At 53.7% G+C, this 17723-nt stretch overlaps 1 protein-coding gene across 10 annotated transcripts in view; it reads right to left on the reverse strand.

Moving 5' to 3' along the window:
• The window catches only part of MYT1L (myelin transcription factor 1 like), a 462697-nt gene that overhangs the window by 43311 nt on the left and 401663 nt on the right, over positions 1-17723 (reverse strand). For all 10 annotated transcript variants that reach the window (XM_076000516.1, XM_020288690.2, XM_076000518.1 and 7 more), the window contains exon 19: positions 2475-2537. In XM_076000516.1, coding sequence (XP_075856631.1) covers positions 2475-2537 — 63 coding nt within the window. The remainder of the gene's footprint in view (positions 1-2474; positions 2538-17723) is intronic.

Raw genomic sequence — 17723 nt, forward strand, 5'->3', positions numbered from 1 at the left:
CCTATGTCATTCCTTAGTGGCCAATCTGCACAGAACTGCACCTATTTAACTGCGGGCCTCTGCTTTCTGTCGTGGCTAATTTGGGTAAGAACTGTCAGCTGACTGCAGCCCTTTCGCTTAACCAAGTGCTCAGCCACATGTAAACTCCCGTGCGAGGGAAGTTGTTCCTCGAATGAATAATCTGACCACATACCTCAATGTGCTCAAGCCCGAAAGGGCTGTATGTAGTGCCCAAGTTCGCCAGAAATAGTCAAGTTTCCTCTCCAAACCCGTGGTTAGCCCTGGACCACTTACCCAGGCACAGGTCATTGCTTACATTTAAGCTGAAATGGTATTTTAATCACGGGTTTATGCTCTAGTAACACTTAATATTCTATGTTATATGCAAAGTGAATAAAAATGTTTAAATCAAATATGACTGAATTTACATAATGCCACCCCCCCCCAAAATTGGTAGAAAACCAGAAATTTAGACATGAAATGACCAGGGAATGTTCGTTCACCTTATAGCTATGCAGACATTATAAAATGCTAGAAGTTCTGGCCATGGGAGAAGACTGAGCTATTTCTTTTCTAAGATAAATTAAAATACAGACTAACATGGAATGTGCTTGTCTTTTATATTTAATTGTAGTTCTTCAACATTTTACTTAATCTAAACACCCCATGCTCTAACTCTGGCAATCCCTGCTGGAAGTGACGACTCTCTCTTGCTCTACCTTCAGACGCAGTGGCTGGCCCCGCCCTTGGGGGGGTGTGAAGGCAGGCCAGTGCCGTGAGACCCCTGATCCCTGGGGGATGGCCAACCAGGGGACGTTCAGCCACGTCCGCAGGCGGCTCGGGTCATCGAGACTGGGTGGTGGGGCCGGGCTGCCCGACACCCCGCAGCGCACAGCAAAGAGCTTCCTGCCCCCAAATGCCAACAGCGCGGAGGCTGAGAATCCTCGTCAAGAGAATGAGATGTTTTCACTGATTCTGAAAAATCCTCCCGTAAATCGCAAACTTCCATTGTCTGCGGAGGCGCACGCGGTGTGTGCGTTTCTCAGACATGTGCTGTTCAAACCTGGCTCCCAGTGGTTGGAGGGGATTACTCACAGTGGGATTCTAGTGACACACAGTCACCACGTGAGTTCCCTGACCCAAACCGAGCCAGCCAGCCAGCCAGGTGAGGTCCCTATCTGACCCCTGTGGTCTGGTCACCCTGGGCAACAGGGGCTCGCTCTGCCACATCCGCCCCAGGCTGCTGGGGCGTCACCAACTGCCCACACTGGCAGGAGCCGTCCTAACTCCCTGCCCCGTCCCTCCTTGCGGGGCGTGTGCACAGCAGAAGGCCGCCCGCTGCGGGACTGCTGCTTCGCCGTCCAAGACTCACAGCCGGGAAAGGCAGCTGCTCTCAGAGCCCGGTCTACCCAGGGACAGACGCGGCGCCGTCTCCACTGCAGGAGACTCGCTTTCCGACGGCCTTAGTTCGGAGACGTTCTTGCCCCTCCCCTGGCGTGGGGTTTGGTCCTAGCTGAACACAGACGTGGATTATCTGCAGTGGATGCCCTCAGTGTAGACAATGCATTGACAGAGACCCCTCCGACCACACTGCGGTCAGGCTCCTGCCGGGGCCGACCCTGGGCGCCTCCCTGTCCTGGTGGAATCAGTCTGAGCAGGAATCCCCCGAGGTCTAGTGACAGCCCCACCCCTGGAACTGCAGGGGGGTGTCCTGTCACCCGGCCAGCGCTGGCAGGGCCCACCTCCCTGCGTTCCTCTTAGCGCCTCCACGAACTGACCTGCCGCCCCTGGGGCGTCCGTCCTCACGGTCCCGGCTGGAGTCGGAGCTGAGACCGGCCCCTCCCGCAAGGCCCCGGCAGCTCCCCACCTCTCGCCCTGGCCGCTCCGGCAGGCGCTGCCTGACCGCGCCTGACACGGGACCCTGTGTCTTTGCTAGCACCCAAGCCTCCCTCGCCCTCCTGCGCAGTGCCCGCCACAGAGGAGACCCACGGTGTCGGTGGAACGTCAACGGGGGGAGAAGTTCTATCTCAGTGAGGAATCTCCACGTCCCAGGCACTGCCCCTCCTCGGGGTGCCACGCCTTTTGTGCGTGGCACTTGGCGTCTCCGCAGCACCCGGCAGGGCAGCTCTTCACGCTAAGAGATCAGCGCGGGGCGTGATCACAGAACGCTCGCCTCTCAACGGCGGTTCTCGGGGGTTTGCACCGCGAGATGCCGTTCCTTCCCTTTAATCTTTGGAAGGACGTGCTGCTGGGGGCTGCAGGCCTGCCTCTCAAGGAAGCGCGAGGACGGGGGGAGGGAGGCGTCGGGAGGAGCGGGCGGCGCTGAGGGGGCGCTGCTCCTGGCAGGGAACCGCCGGGTCCTAGTTTTACCAGGGGCGTCAGGCCACGTGCGCCCCAGGCAGGAGGTGGGTGACATCCCCGTGACTTCAGGGAGAAAGAGCAGCTCTGGGGAGAAGGGCGGCGTCTGCACGTACCTCCGGTGAGAAGCATAATTCCCAGTGATGTGTCCAGAGCCGTCGCAGCCAGGGGTGGGGCACCTGCAATTAAAAATGCAAATTGTTGACTTACTGGAGAGAAATAAAGTTCTCTGAATAACCAATTTCTCACCGATCCCAAAGCAACCTCTGTTTGTTGCGTAAGCAGCTGCTCGAAAGTGGCTGCGCTGAACGGGACGCCCAGATCCAAGCCCCACACAAGCCTGCCGCTGCCCGCTCCCTCCCCAGCCCAGCGGCACTGCCAGGGGATCTGATCGGTGGCTGTCGGGGTCCCACAGTCTCTGGAGCACCCGGCAACCTTGGTCGCTGGGATCTCGTCCCTTGCCTCATTGCTTTAGGTTCGGGGGAGGGGGGCAGCTCCTACAGGTGTATCTTGCCCCAACCCGCGTTGAAGCACGGCTCACACGTGAGCAGGCAGGTCTAGAGAGTGGCCTCGCTCTGACAGGGACGCCAGCATCGCAAAGGGCACCCTGACTCTCCCGGCCCTGGCCAGCCGGGCGGCCCCAGGGTCCAGGGAGGGCAGCAGCCTGTTTCCGGACTGTGGGGTGCAGGCCCGCGACCTCTCACTGTCCCTGTGCACTCAGGTGGGCTGGGGTCACCCGAGGGTCTTTGCTACCTGTAGCTGACTGGGGCAGAGCACAGGAGGCCGGTGCAGGTGCCCAGGCCGGCGGAGACGGCCGCCGGGCACCTGCACTCGCCCGTGCGGGCCTGCGCAGGTAGCCCCACGGAGGCACGATCACAGCTCTGCCACTGCTCTAGTGGGACAGGCCCTTTCTGGAGCGTTTGACTGTTGCCCGCACATAACTGCCTAGCTGCACCGTCCAAGGAACAGTGACAGTGTCGCAAAGAACTTTTCAGTTTACTTTTCAGCTGTTTCAGGGGCGTTTGTGCCCACCAGGAATATAAAGGACAAAAATTGAGAAAAAATGTATCTGTCTTTTCATTGAATTTGTAACTCTCCAAAAAAAAAAAAAAATGACAAGACATTCCCACCTCATAGTGAGACTGAGGTGCCCGTCCCTGTGCACTGAGCACCTGAGCTTTGCAGGGACAGATGCTCAGTGAGTGCATGCTCCTGGGGGCGCAGTCTGCCCCTCAGAAAGCCTCGCCGGGAGCTGGGCCGGGCAGCAGACTGCCTGTTACAGGTGGCTTCCTCCAGATCGGGGGAGGTGGCGGGGAGTGGAGCGGAAATGCAGGAAGCTGGACTCATTTCAAGTGTGTGAATGTCGCATTTGGCACTGGGGTGTGTAAACGATTTCCAGTATTCCCCTTGAGTCCTAAGAAGGGACACGTTCTAGATCTCAGGGTGCTGACACTGACATTCCGGGCAAATTGAAGGGTAAAGTTTAAGGTGTGACCTGCTCTGCGGAGAGTGGACATATACTGGGTGAGAGGAATCTTCGGTGCACCCGGTCAATGCCCCTTTAGTGAAAGTGGAATTTGGGTCTTTACAATAAAAGTTTGAGGCAGAGCAGTGATGAGGTATTTCAAACAGTCTCCGTATATCAGAATAGCAACTCCAACTCTGACTGTTGGCCTGCTTTTTGTTAAAGCAACTTAGACTTTGATCACAAGACTATTCAGTCAATTACTAAGTAGTTATTGTCTGCACAGTAACTTAAGTGGCTCAGCCAGCGGGTTTTCCAAGTGACTCTGGCACATCCACACAGGGAGGAAACTCTGACAGCAACAAAAATCCTTCTAAGCAAAGCTGATCTTCGCGAAAGTTTCCGTTTTGAAAATGTACCAAGGAACAATTTTTTCCTACCAGCCAATAATATATACTTTGTCTTACCTTTTGATCAAGAAAAGGCTTCTTAAATTTCGCCTAATCTAAGTACATACTGTAATTTATTTAAAATTTATTTAATATCCGCAAACATTTTTCGGGTGTCTTTTTTTGGTAGGGGTGGAAGGAAGTTGACCTATTTTGCTCCAATTTAAAGTGAGGTAAGGTAGCCAGAAATCAGATTTTTACTACTTGTAAAAAATGCTGCAGTAGTTGCCATGTGTTTAAATGCCATTTTCGAATGTGTAGTCCATCCTCTGACAAGAAAAGAGGAGTTGAAGATGTCTTTTTGCACCATGAAAACAACAACAAAATACTGACTGGGCTCATTTTTAGAGCGGTTGCGGTGCTGGGAATGAAAAAGTCAGCAGAAAGAGGACTTTCTTAACAGACTTGCAGGTTTGCTTTTACTGTCAGGGTTTCCAGTTGGGGAGACGGGTCTGAGCCCCAGATCTGCCCCTGGCTGGCTGCGGGGTGCCCCTCCCAGTGAGGAGGGTGACGATGACACCGGGCTCAGGAGGGGCTCGGACTCCCTCCCTCCCCCTGCGAGCGCCACACGGCAGAGCTGCCCTGGGTGTGTGTGGCCGCAGCCAAGATACAGACTGAGTCCACGGAAACAGTGCCTGTTTTCTCGTGGGCGGCAGTTCCGCTCTTTCAGCCTTAGGTGGCGCTTCTGGGCCACGCAAGGCGGCTGCAGAATGGGCTTTCAACTGTTCTTTCTCCCAGCTGCCCTGGTGTTCATTTTTATGTCATTGCTCAAGACTTTCAGACTGTTTTAAAAATTCTTAGATTTACATACAAATTTCCTAGCTTTAAGAAGTCTCAACTTCTACTGCACGGTTCTGTGCAGTCGATGGACGAGGATGTGACCGTTCCCCCAAGGAGAGGGTCTTTGCTTCCCAGACGGAGTCAGCAGCGGGCCCTGGCGGTGCGAGTGGGTGCGGCTGGCCCGCGCGGCCCCACTGGCATCTGCCGGCCTCAGAGCGCCTCTTCTCCGCGAGGCCCAGAGGACCCTGAGGACGATCGCGGGCCGCGTGCAGCTCGTGCTGCACAGCTGGGCTTCCGGTGGCAGAAGAGACTCCCTGGGTTTCCATGGGAACGGCCCTAGACCCCTTCCCAGGAGGCACAGGTGCCACAGCAGCCGGAGGGAAGGGACGGGGAACACTCAGCCCTTCCTGCTGCCCCAGAGGGACTACGGCCAGTGGCCCTGAGGCTGGTTTAGTTCAAATGGATGGTTATGGATGTGAAGTTGCATTAAATGAAACTCTGGCTTTATATAGATCTTCTCCTCTCTATGCCAAACATACTATTGGTAAAAATACTCAGAGAAAGGAAGTGATGAATAAATAATTTTAAAATCTATCCTTGCCACCCCACAGACACATTCAAGACAAAAATATTCCTGCTTTTGCTTTCTCTCTGGTCATGTGTTTGCCTGAGACTACACAATATTAGGAGAAAAAAATTTGGGGTAGTGCATATTACTATCTCGTGGAGAAAATTGATCTTATTTACATATTTAAAAATGGTGATGGAAAAATTGTAATAAAATGTTTTAAAAGGTGTTGAAGTTAGGGGTGACATGCAGAATTCAGGCAAAATGGAAAAAACAAACAAACAAACAAACAAAAAAAAAACCAGAGACACCGACACCACTTTGGTGTTCCCATTTCATGGCAGGAGCCGTTCTCACGCGGGACAGCCGCGTTTTTGTTGCCTCTGCAGCTCTGAGAGACCTCGGACCCTGACGCCAGCTCCCTGTGTCCCTGGCTCTCTTGCTGCTGGTCACCAGCAGAAACATCCTGTCTGGACCTACAAGAACCATCATTGGCCACGTGTCCATGGAGGTCACGAGGTCTATACTCTAACATCAAAAAAGAATTTGATGTCTATGTGTTAAAAGACCTAACCGTACACAGCATGCAATTTTGCATTGGCACACATCGCAAAGATGAGGCAACCACCAGCCTATTTCTCAAACGTGCCTCTGATCTGCCCTAGCCCGGCATAGACCCATTATTGTACTGTTTTCTCCCTTTTATGAAACCACTACCTGAAACAGGGCAGTGGAAATGGAAACAGGTGTATCTACTGACTAAAGTTGTGTTATTGCTTGATCATTCATATGAACATGTTAAAGGTACTTCCTCTATATTCCATCATCCCATTCTCTCTCTTTTGAAAAGCAATATTGTGAAAATTAAATACTTAAATTACACTAAGATGTTCAGAATAGCCCACAAAAAATAGTAACACACAAAATATGAAAAAAATATAATTTTTCCCTTATGCCCTCAATTTTAAAAGAAATAGTAAAAATGTAAAATTAGGCCTTGTCTGTAGTAGAAAAACATGTTTGTAAATCAGAAGATTCCAGCCACATGTAAAATCCTTTGCTCCACTTATACAGAAATTTCAATTCAAAACCTGTTTTTTTTTTCATTTGCTGGGCTCAGTGACCCACATCTGTAATCCCAGAACTTTCAGAGGCAGAGGCAGGAGGATCACTTGAGGCCAGGAGTTCAAGAACAGCCTGGGCAACAAAGTGAGACCCCATTTTTACAAAAAATAGAAAGAAAATCAACTGGGCGTGGTGGTGCCCACCTGTACTCCCAGCTACTTGAGGGGCCAAGGTGGAGGATCCGTTGAGCCCGGGAGCTCAAGGCTGCAGTGAGCTATAGCTGTGCTACTGCACTCCAGCCTGGTGGCAGAGCAAGACCTTGTTGCTAAAAAAAAAAAAAAAAAAAAAAAAAAAAGCACTTTTTATTCCCTCTAAACATATCTGATTCTAGAAATATGTATTTTTTATTTTGATTCTTTCTCTTATACAAACAGGAAAAATACAGAAATGTAGAGAAAGGCAAAACAAAGGCATTTTAAAATGGAAAAATCACATGTTCTTATGCTAGACCTCTGCAACTTTCTCTCAAAGCAGAAAGAAACCAGGTTACTTTAGGCAAATATACTGTCTGCCCTCCTCAGGCATGGTTCCGCATGTGCCAGCTCAGCCAACCAGGGATCAAAAACATTTGCAAAAAGAATCTGAATAAGGAATAACAATAATAAAAAATACAAATAAAAAACACACTGTAACAATGGTTTACATAGCATTTAGTTGTATTAGGTATCATAAGTGATTTAAAGTGCACAGGGAGGTTGTGCTGGGTGAGTGCAAACACTACACTGTTCTGTATCAGGGACTTGAACATCCTCAGATTTTGGTCCCTGAAAGGAGTCCTGGAACCAACCAACCCCCAGGGACACTGAGGGACAACTTATGTCATTCTGGCCAATTTCTTAAATAAATGACATAAAACTCAAGGAAAAACAAAATCTTATAAATTGCTTTTGAATTTGTAAGATATTCAACAATCTTCTCTGTTTGCAATTCTGTGAGGTACGCATATTTCGAACTCTGTCCGACTCTAGCCCAGCAGCAGAGGGTCCTCCATCGGGGTCTGAGACTTTCCAAGCCGCCATCGGCTGCCTGCTCCCCAGGGGAAGCCCCTCCCCCAGGACCCCACCCCCCACCCTGAGCCTTTGCAGCCCTCCCTCCTGTCCTGCCCGGGGCCTTGCGGCAGGCGTCCACGTGCCTGGTGACACCAGATGGCACAGGGCGCTGCCGGAGCCCGAGTGCTGGGGACGCTCCCGCCCTACTCGGGCTCACACTCCGGCCGTCCCAGCAGAAGCGCCTGCCGCGTCCTTGCGACGCTGAGGGTGTCCCGCTCTGCTTTGTTTCTCGAGAGTCAGGCGAAGGGCTCTTACGCTGTGATGTTTAGGGTGCTCCAGTGTTGGGAAACCTATGCGTTTCAAAACGTGAATAGACTCGTCCACATCAGTAGCATTTGGGTGGAAGACTTGCTTTCTGATCTACCAAGCATGTCAACACAAAACTCCTTTTTCTTTTGGTTCCAAGGATTTTTCTTTTTAAATTATGCCCCAAAACAAATAAATAAATGGGGAAGAATTTTAAAAGTACCCTTAACATTATTTTTTAGAAATTTCTTCTTGGTGATTCAGATAACATTTTGGAATAGGTTAGGCCTCAGGTTACTAAGAAAGCAGAAGTGTCATTGTGCTGACGAAACTCAAAAGCTCTGGAGACAGGGACTCGTGGCTGGTAGAATGTCAAGCAACTGTGAGGTCATGGCAGGTGGAACAGGTGTCCCTGGGTGGGTGGAGGGAGGGGCCTTGTGAGCTGCGGGATGTCCAGTCATGGTGCTACGCAGAGCATGCAATTCTCACAGTCCGTGACGTCCCTTTGGATGCTGTGTGTGTCACACAGCCCTTGATAAGCAGGGATGTCTGCCTTTGGACTTGGAGGCCCCCAAGCCTGCAGCAGCCGTGGGTCAACCTCTAGCGCGCGCTGGATAAACCTCCCATCCCCCTGCCCCCGCTCTGGTGGCCCTGGCCCCGGGGTGTCCTGGGAGGGTGTGGCTGCACTGGCTCTGGGCGAGAAAGGTGCTGGGATATTGGACGCCAAAGGAGCTGACCACGGCCCTGCTCCGGGGCTGACTTTCTGTGGGACGCCCGCGCTGTAGACGTGGCTCTTTGGGGAGCGCGTGGGGGCTGCCGTGGCAGCTTCGTGGTTCATGCTGCATGCAGTCGTGTCTCTGCTTGGTTCAATCATGCAGCCTACGCATCTGCACTCCTACGGCACCTGTGTGGATCATGCTGCCCTCGTGGCCCAGGGCGGGGGCCTCGCTCAGAGCCCTGGTTGCCAACACTGCGACCTGCTGCAGGGCTGAAAGCGCCCCAGGTACATCCAGCAATGGGCTCCTGTCCAGTGCGGCAGAACGTACCTAGCACATCCTGACGTCCCATTCACTTAACGGGATGTGTCCATGGGCACCTGCTGCCAGAGCACATGCACGTCCAGCAGCAGTGGAGCGGCTAAACAAGAGGCGGGGGCAGCTGGAGCCAGTATTGGGGTTGGACTCGAGGACCCATGCAAAAAAAAAAATACAACAGGTGACTAGTGCAGCTGACTCAAGGCAACAGAAACACCACCCCAGCCTCTCGCCCGCGTGAGGGTGAGCGAGTCACGAGTCACGTTCGGGGCTGGTGCAGTCAACGACACACTCACAGTGCAGGTCGGGCTCCCACTTCCACATGCAAGGGGGGCTCACGCTGGGCTCCGCGGGGGCCCTGGGGCCGCAGGACGGGTACTCACCTTTGGTTGGCTACCCTGAGCTCTAAGGCAGCTAGTGCCACTTACGGAAGTGAGACACAAGACTGCCCAGGCATCTACGGAGGGTGTTGCCGGGAGTTCCTTACCGGTTGTGGGGACGGGGTTGAGCTGTGCAAGACTGGGCGTCCCTGCGTCACTCTTGACATAGGCACTGTGCCCCTAAGCCTGACAGGGCATTTGTGACCATACCCAGTTGGTCCGTAATGGTAAGTAATCAAAGGGGCTGAGTGGCCTGGTCCCGAGGCTTACTGACTAGGGTGTGACAGGAGAGGCCTGGGAGGGGCTTTTGCAAGGGCTGCTGCCCTGACGGTGCCAGCTTCTCCACGCCATGACCGGCGGGATGCACCTGAGACAGAGACCCACGACCTACTGCGGCCACCACGGCCAGGCCGGCTGCGGGCATGGCCACCACTCACAGCACACACAGACGCACACGCCTGGCTCGAGGGCAGGGGGGAGGCTCGGGCAATGAACATGCCTCGGACATTGTGTTTCCAAATCTAAGGACACTGAAGCTTCCATGGGGTGTGAGGCGGGGGGCTGTATGCGGGGCCTCCTGGGCGCCAGGGCCCCCGGGTGCAGGGGTTCTCCCTTCTCGATCCGTGGATGGCCAGCGCCCCTTGTCAGCAAGTGAAGGAGGAGGTTTACCCAGTTTAGAAACAAGCCAGTCTCCGAAAGCTCACGGCCGTGGGCCGGCCGTGGGAGAGGCTGGCCTCCAGGACCGGGGAGGAGAGGCCGCAGGGGCCAGACTGGAGGCGCGGACGCTTTTCCTCTGCAGGTGGATGTTGCTCCTAATCTGTGATGTTCTTTTCCCTCTGTTTTTTCTAGTCTATTTTTCTACTTTTTTTTTTTTTTCTGGTTTGTGGATCTTTTATTTTTTGAAGCCCTTATCTGGTCTCCTAGAGAAATACTTTTAGTCTAATCAGGGAAATGTAAAGATTCCATCTGCAACCCATGTCATCCTGGAATTCGTTGTGGTTATCACACTTTGGGCCACTTGATGTCATCTTTCTTTCCTCCTCCCAGTCCTGCCTTATGTGCATTCTCTTGTTTTTAAACTTTTCTTTTTAGAGCTTAGTTTCTCCTCTTCTAATCCCTTATTTAAAAAAATTGGTACATATTCTTCCTTTCTCCTGTGAAATCTGCCTTTTCCCCTCATTTCAAAGCTATTTTACTGGTCAAGTTTACAAGTGATTTCATAGAAATTGTGCAAGAGGTTTTAAAAATAATTAATCGAATGTCCTTATTTCACAGGCAAGGACTCAGATCCAAACAGCTCTGTCCCTCATTTAAGGCCACACGGTGTGGCCAAGCTGGGGTTAGAGGAAAAGTGCTTTTTACCCTTCTGGACTATTCAAAATGTTCCCTGATGGCCAATGATTCCCACTCCCTGCTACTATCGTGTGACTATGGGCAGGTGCATTTGCTCTTAAAGCACAAGGGCCCATTGGCTCTCGTACGCACTTTCTATTGATTGATCCACTGGACTGTCCAGGTCTTACAAAATTGAGGGGAGTGAAGCAGACAGTAGGAAAGTGAAATAAAATGTATTTAGACGTGCTTCTGAAAACCAAACTGCCCACTGACTGTCATGACTTCCCTTCCACCAAGAAAAGGCAGGCGAGGGCAGAGGGGCACTGGGCACCCAGGCATTGCGGTCGGGTGGCCCGTCTGGCCTGCAGGCACGGAGGTGTGCTCCAGGAAGGAAAAGCCCGGAACCCGCCAAGTGTGCAGGGAAGGAGCTGTGAGTGAGGAGCTGGGGGTGAGAGCAGAGGAGGGAGAGGACTGAGGCGGCTGCTGCTGTGCGCCTTTCCCAGCCGCCCTGTGACCTGCCGACTCCCTGCCCAGGGAACCGCGCTCCCGGGACTGGACGATGCTGAGGCCAGGCAGGGAGGCTGCAGTGCTCGTGGTCCCATGCAGAGGCGGAGACCTGCTGTGACGGGGCTCGTTCTTGGGCTCCGTCCCTGCTATGACCTCCCAGAGAGGAATATGGGGTCATTTGCTTGCCCGGCTCTCGACTCTCTATTGGGCTCCTCCACCAAAGATCGCTAACCCTGGAGAGCTGAGCGTGGGACGTGCTGTTTGCTCGGGGCCCTGGCCCTCGAGACCATGAGCACGGGATGCACGAGGTGCTCAGGCCGCCTGGCCCCGCAAGAGAAGCGCAGAGTCTGCTCTGTCTGGAACGAGTCGAAGAACAAAGTCAGGAAGTAGACGGAATGAACAAAAGAAACACAGGATTGCAAGAACCAAGCAGAGCAAACCGTGAGGCCCCACAAGGATGAGAAAGACTGCGCTCAGACGCGAGGACTCCGAGAGTCTGGCATTCGTGTGCATGGATGCCGTTCACGTGCTCGCCATGAGCGCTCGCTCTGGAGCCGGCTGCACGGACAGAAGGGACAGCGCACACCCCGGCCACACTCCCAGAGTGGCCGCAGTGTGAAAGGACTTGAGCCATGCCACTTGACAAAAAACAGCATCTGGGGCTGTGTAGCTCAGAGAAGAGAAGATTCAAGGGAAACAAAGTCACGGCCCTAAAATATCTGGAAGGCAAAATTTGACAGGCAGAGGGAACCTTGTCCTGAGTGTTTGCAAGGGCTGGAGGTGCCTCTCGGGAAGAACCTCTGGCTGCGTGGCTGCCAAGGAGAGACGGGCTGTCCTGGGGGCTGGGACCGCTGAGAAGTGCGGGGAGCATCCCACGGCCGCCAGATCGGGACCTGCTGCTGACATCGGGCTTCTGCCGGGCCTTGCTCTGTGGGCCCAGCAGCTGCGCCCCCCAGCCTCACTCGTGGGGAGGACAGTGGGGAGGGGCCTCACGCAGGTGTCAGTCAGTCGGCATGCCAACCGCCTGGGCTATTGCGCCAGGTCCAGGCCCCAGGTGTTTGTGTGAAGCGCTGGGCTGGGGGAGGGGCCTCGGGACTTGCTTTGGGGAAGCTGGGGAAGGTGGACCCTGCCCCCATTGAGACGTGTCCTTCAGCTCAGTGCCACGCCCTTCCCTGTGGCCATGAGGGGCTCCACTGCCTTAGAGGCAGGTGCTGGGAGCCCAGTGAAGGAGCAGAGGCGACCTGAGTTTGAACTGAAGCTGCACCACTCACTCAGCACAGGGCTCAGAGCACGCTGAGTCTGAGCTTCTGCATTTGTAAAGTAGGAAACATGATGCACACTAGCATTTTAGTGTCCTTGTCAGGACTAAAGGACTAAAGTGCACACAATTCCAGCTGCTTTTTGAAAACACAGGCTAGGCTGGAGAGGTGCTAAATTCCCTGGAGGGTGCTGGCCTTCTGCCCAGAGGTGCAGGTGACTGCACCGGGCCCAGGTAAACTGCATAGGTAGAAAGGACGCCTGTGAGTTCTGTGAGGTAGGTGATATAGAAGCAGCCGGTTCTTCCTAAATGCTAACCACACAGGCACCCAGTAGATCAGACAATCCCACAAGATGAGCCAATAATCATTGTATGCTCAGAATGTATTTACTAGTCCACCTTCCAACTGCCCATTTACTGTCCCAGGCAAGGTTCTGCTACCACGACCCCTGGTTTCCAGGTGAAGTGGGCACAGATATGTCCAGTAATTTGCCCAAGGGGAGGGGTGTGCTTGGAACCGGAGCCGTCCAGCCCAGGCACCGGTGTATTTGGCCACCGTGCTGCAGTGTGTCCTGCGGGGAGGTAGTAAGGAAAACACCTGTTGTGGGTGCAGACCACAAAGTGCAAAAGCAAACATTTATGGGACGGGAGCAGCCTGGGTAAGTGCCGCAGAGGCGGATGGCAGTGCCTCGGTGGGGAGACGATGAGGCCAGGCAGAAGGACGTGGTCAGACTGAGGGGCACGGCCCCACTAATGAGGAAGATTACTTGCAGCACAGGTGAGAGAAAAGGAAAGTCAGGACCCCAGGGGCCGCTGAAAGAAAGGACCAAGAGTGAGAGCAGCACAGATGCGTCTGGCCGGGCCACTTGTGGCTCGAGCTTCGCTGTCTGCAGGGAGACGGCGGGTGGGTGCAGCGAGGCCCTGCTCACGCAGGCAGTGCACGGCGCCCCAGGGAGGCGGCCTCATGGCCGAGGAGAAGTCCCGAACAGGGAGAAGAGGGTGCAGAGTGCAGACGCCTTTCCCCAAGACCTTGGGCACAGCTGCGACGGAAGTGTCGCACTGGCAGGAAGTGGGGTTGTGCAGGCCCCTCCAGCCACTGGCACGTTCCCTCCCGTCTAGAGCACGTCCCGTCATCGGCAGTGTGGCACAAAGATCTGCCAGCGTTGCCTGAACTGCCGATCACCAAGCAGAGTCCTCACCTCCAGGGCACCGCACCCGCTTGGGGGCGGAAGAATAGGAGGAGTGGGCATCAGGGAATGGCGGAGCCCGGGAAGTGGCCCCGGCCACCGGGTGTGTGGTTTTGGGGAGGACCCTGGGGTGCCTCCTTTGCTCTCCTGGGAGCAGGACTGTGCTGCTGACGGCTCGGTCTGCAGCTCCTGCTCACTGTGGAGTCTGGATGCAGTAAAAGCTTGGTGATTAAATATAGATATGCTCATTAATGCAAACATGCAGATTCAGGTCATTGTTAACACATTACTTTCATTATATTAGTTATTCTCCATTAACTTGTGTACCCAAAACTGTTCCAAATAAAAGAACATGTTGTGGAGTCTGCTGACTGTGGTAAAAGTAAATATTAAAACTATCTATTTTTATTTATTGACCCTTTAATAGGATGCAACTGTGACTCTGATTTTTAAAACAATTGCTGTAAAACGTGTCTGTCTCAGAGTGTATTTTAATAGAAACTACACTTGCATAATATCAAAAATATATTCCTTAGGAAAAGAATCACATTTTAAAAGATGATTTGTTGTTATGTAAGCTATAAAGGAGGAACAGGAATGATTTTCTGGAAGGAAGGAAGGAAGGAAGGAAGGAAGGAAGGAAGGAAGGAAGGAAGGAAGGAAGGAAGGAAGGAAGGAAGGGAGCCTTGGTACTTGGGAACGTCTGCGGAGACAGGGGCTGCGGCAATCTTTAATCTCCGTGTCTTACTAGCAGGCTGAGGAACAAGTCTCCGGAGCCCCGCCCCTCCCCGCGGAAGGCAGGGCAGGTGTCAGCAGCCTGCAGGAAGCGCTTTGAAGGTTGGTGCTGGGGGGCATCTGCAGGGCCTTCTCTGTGTACCCCCCTGTGGCACTCAGGGGCTGCCCTGGGGCTAGGAGGGGGTGAGGGAGACAGTTGCTATGGAGACACGGTTGCTAGGCTCCCTCTTCCCTGCTCATCCCTGTGGCGCAGGCCAGCTCTGTAGCGTGCGGGAAGAAGACATGAAAGGCCGATCAGCTCCTTGGCTGCGGGGAGCTGATGAGGGAGGGGAGATGCCCTCACGGTGGAGGCCCTGCCTGGGTGCAGCTCAGCAGCCCCCCGCCTCGGTGCAGAGCCTCCAGAGCCGGGAGGTCCGCCTCCAGCCAGGCTTTGTCGGCCCAGACCCATGGGGACAGCCTGAGTCACACTGATCCGGGCCCTGTCGGCATCTCTGCGTCCCAAACTACAGACCGAAACCCTGTGTCCCTGTAACCCTCCTTCCCACACGCCTTGTGCTTCCACCGAGACACGCACAGGCCTGGGGTTCTGTGTGTGGGGCCGGTGCAGACTGCCCGCACCTTTCATCTCACAAGCAGTTCAGGGTATGGAGGCGCAGCCCGCGGCACTGGGACCCGCTCTCTGAGCCTGGCACTCCCCCCTGCCCCCCGCCAGCGCGTCCCCGATGCTCATTCTTCCGTGTTAGGACGTGTGCGCGCGTGTGGTGTGACGACGTGCATTATGTATCTCGCAGGTTCAGAGGGGATGGAGACTCCTCGTGAAGGGAGGAGGCTGCTCTGAGGATGGAAGGACCGACAGCGTGGCCGTCGGGACTCAGCTCCGTGGCTTCTCCTGGTCTGGTCTGTTCCAGACAGTGGTCACCTACACCTTGCCAGGCACAGTATGAGGCACTTAACAGCTGCCCATCTAAGTCAGCCCTGATCTTAGACTTGGAAGATGGTTCTTTCCATCATCTCAGTGCTGAACATAAAAAGACTGAGTTTTGGGAAAAGCCCAGTAAGGGTGCAGCTGCCCAGCTAGTGCGTGAGCCAGTCTGTCTGAATCCGGAGCTGGTCTTTGCCTCATTATACGCCAGAATCTCTCCTTCTCTCGCCAAGAAACCAGTTCTTCATAAGCTCTCCGAATTTAAAGTGCATTAAAAATAAACAGACTTCATCCCTTGCATTGACAAACTGGCCATTTGAAGTGTTGATGAGCTGTGGTCAGACAATTTTTCAGGGCTAAGAAATCGAACACGCAGGGGGTTATTATATGCTTCCTGTTGTACGATGTCAGTTCTTACAGTGGCTCATGGGGGTTCTGATTTGAATACTCGGCATCTGTCCACTGAGGTTGTTCACTGAGATTGGTTCATGGTGCGGAGGAGACTGGTTGCTTGGCAGAAAGGCCAAGTGCCCCAGCTGGGTGGACCTGGAAGTCACATGTTGGTGGGCAAGAACAGTCTAGGTCCTTGAACCTGCTGGGTGCTTGGGCACTGGTCTTTTCTCTGGAATTCTCCTCCCTGGACTCTCTGTCCTGCGTGGGTCATGGGAAGTCGTGAGTGACTCGTCCCAGGCATGGGCAGCAGGACCTGCAGGGAGCACGGCTGTGGTGCTCTAGATGCGGGCAGGGTCCTGGTACAGAGTCTCCTTGTGCTGGGAACTCGCAGAAGTTTCCCCAGTCTATCTCAGTCCCGAGTGTCTCTCTTCTGTGGTGTTTTGGGGCAAAATACCCCATTTTTGGGGACAATGGAGGCAGGTTTTCTTCTGGGCCTGGGTGCCAGCATCATCTTACGTGTAGACTGGATGTAGCTGGGCCAAGTCCATGGTGAACTCTGAATCATTCTGCTCTAGGTGCAGCTCCAAAAGGACATTTTATGTGATTTATGTTTTCTATTTCTGTGATTTATCTGAGCCCACTGCATGTTGGAGATGTTAATCAATACTGTTTTCTCCTCTAGTTATGGAAGATTGGCTCTGAAATCGTTAGAGCCCGGTTGTCCTGCTGGGACAGTTTCCTGCCCGTGGGAACGGCTGCAGCAGCACCACCCGTGCTCGGGCCATGTCCTGGCCTCGGACCTCTCACCTCCCGCTGCTCTGTCTGCCCTCGGCCACGGCCTGGTGTTGGCGAAGGATTTTGGATTTTGGATGCATGGATTTTGGATGCATCGTGAGGTCCCCACAGGACAAGAGGGATAGGCCGTGAATGCTAGTCACCAGTCAGAGCCCATGGCAGGTGGAGACACTCTGTCCACCCTGCAGTTCTTCCTGTCTCCGGAATCCGTTGACCTGTTTCCCTATGTGTGTAATGGAACCTCACAGGAAATTCATTACTTTGAAGGATTGAAAATCAAATGACTTAAATGTCTACATTAAAACCTCCCTACTTCTTAGGGAGCTTCTTTAACCCTAAAAGTGCTCTGGGAATCCCGGCGTGCCAAGACGGTGTGTCCCTGCGAGAGCTGACGGGGGCTTCGGCCCTGCAGTTGGAGGATTTACCTCCAGGGTGTTCTGATGACTAACCCGCTTTCTCATTCCAAGAGAGCTCCTCTGTCTCTGCTCCTAGTTGCCTCGCCTAGAAAAAGAGGGTACAAGCACCCCTTGTTTTTCTCGATTTGCAGCTTCTAATCTGACGCACATCCGTGTTCTGCGACCACCAGGCAAAGCCTGCGCTCATCTAACCCACGCACCGTGAATCTCGCTGTTGCTGTTTCTAGATGAGGAAACCGACATTCTGGAAGTTTAAGTGACTTGCTGAAGCCCATGTAGCCAGAAAGGACGAAGGGTCTGGAACAGGGGTCCTCAAACTACAGCCCACCGAGGACATTTTTCCGGCCCGCCGGGTGTTTTTGCTGCCACTGCCTGTCCTGCTTAGCAGCCGACTCGTCCTGGGCCCACAGTGCGCATGTGTGGAATGTGCGCCGCACTCTCTGACGGCTCTCCAACGGTCTGAGGGACCGTGAACTGGCCCCGTTTAAAAAGTTTGAGGACCCCTGGTCTGGAGAGGGGGTCCTTGTGTCCTGACAGAGACTCCGTGGGCTCCCCTGCCCGGCACGGCCACTCCAGGGCCTGGCACAGCAGATGCTGGGTAACTAAGTGCTGGACAAACCGGTGTGTAGATTGCATGGTAACGGGGCATTTTGGAAGAACTGAAGAGCTTGCAGGTATGAGATGCTGCTGTCTTGTGTGCGAGAGCTCTAGATTTTAAGCC

This window comes from Microcebus murinus, chromosome 3 (assembly GCF_040939455.1).
Source record: "Microcebus murinus isolate Inina chromosome 3, M.murinus_Inina_mat1.0, whole genome shotgun sequence".
NCBI classification, from domain to species: Eukaryota; Metazoa; Chordata; class Mammalia; order Primates; family Cheirogaleidae; genus Microcebus; species Microcebus murinus.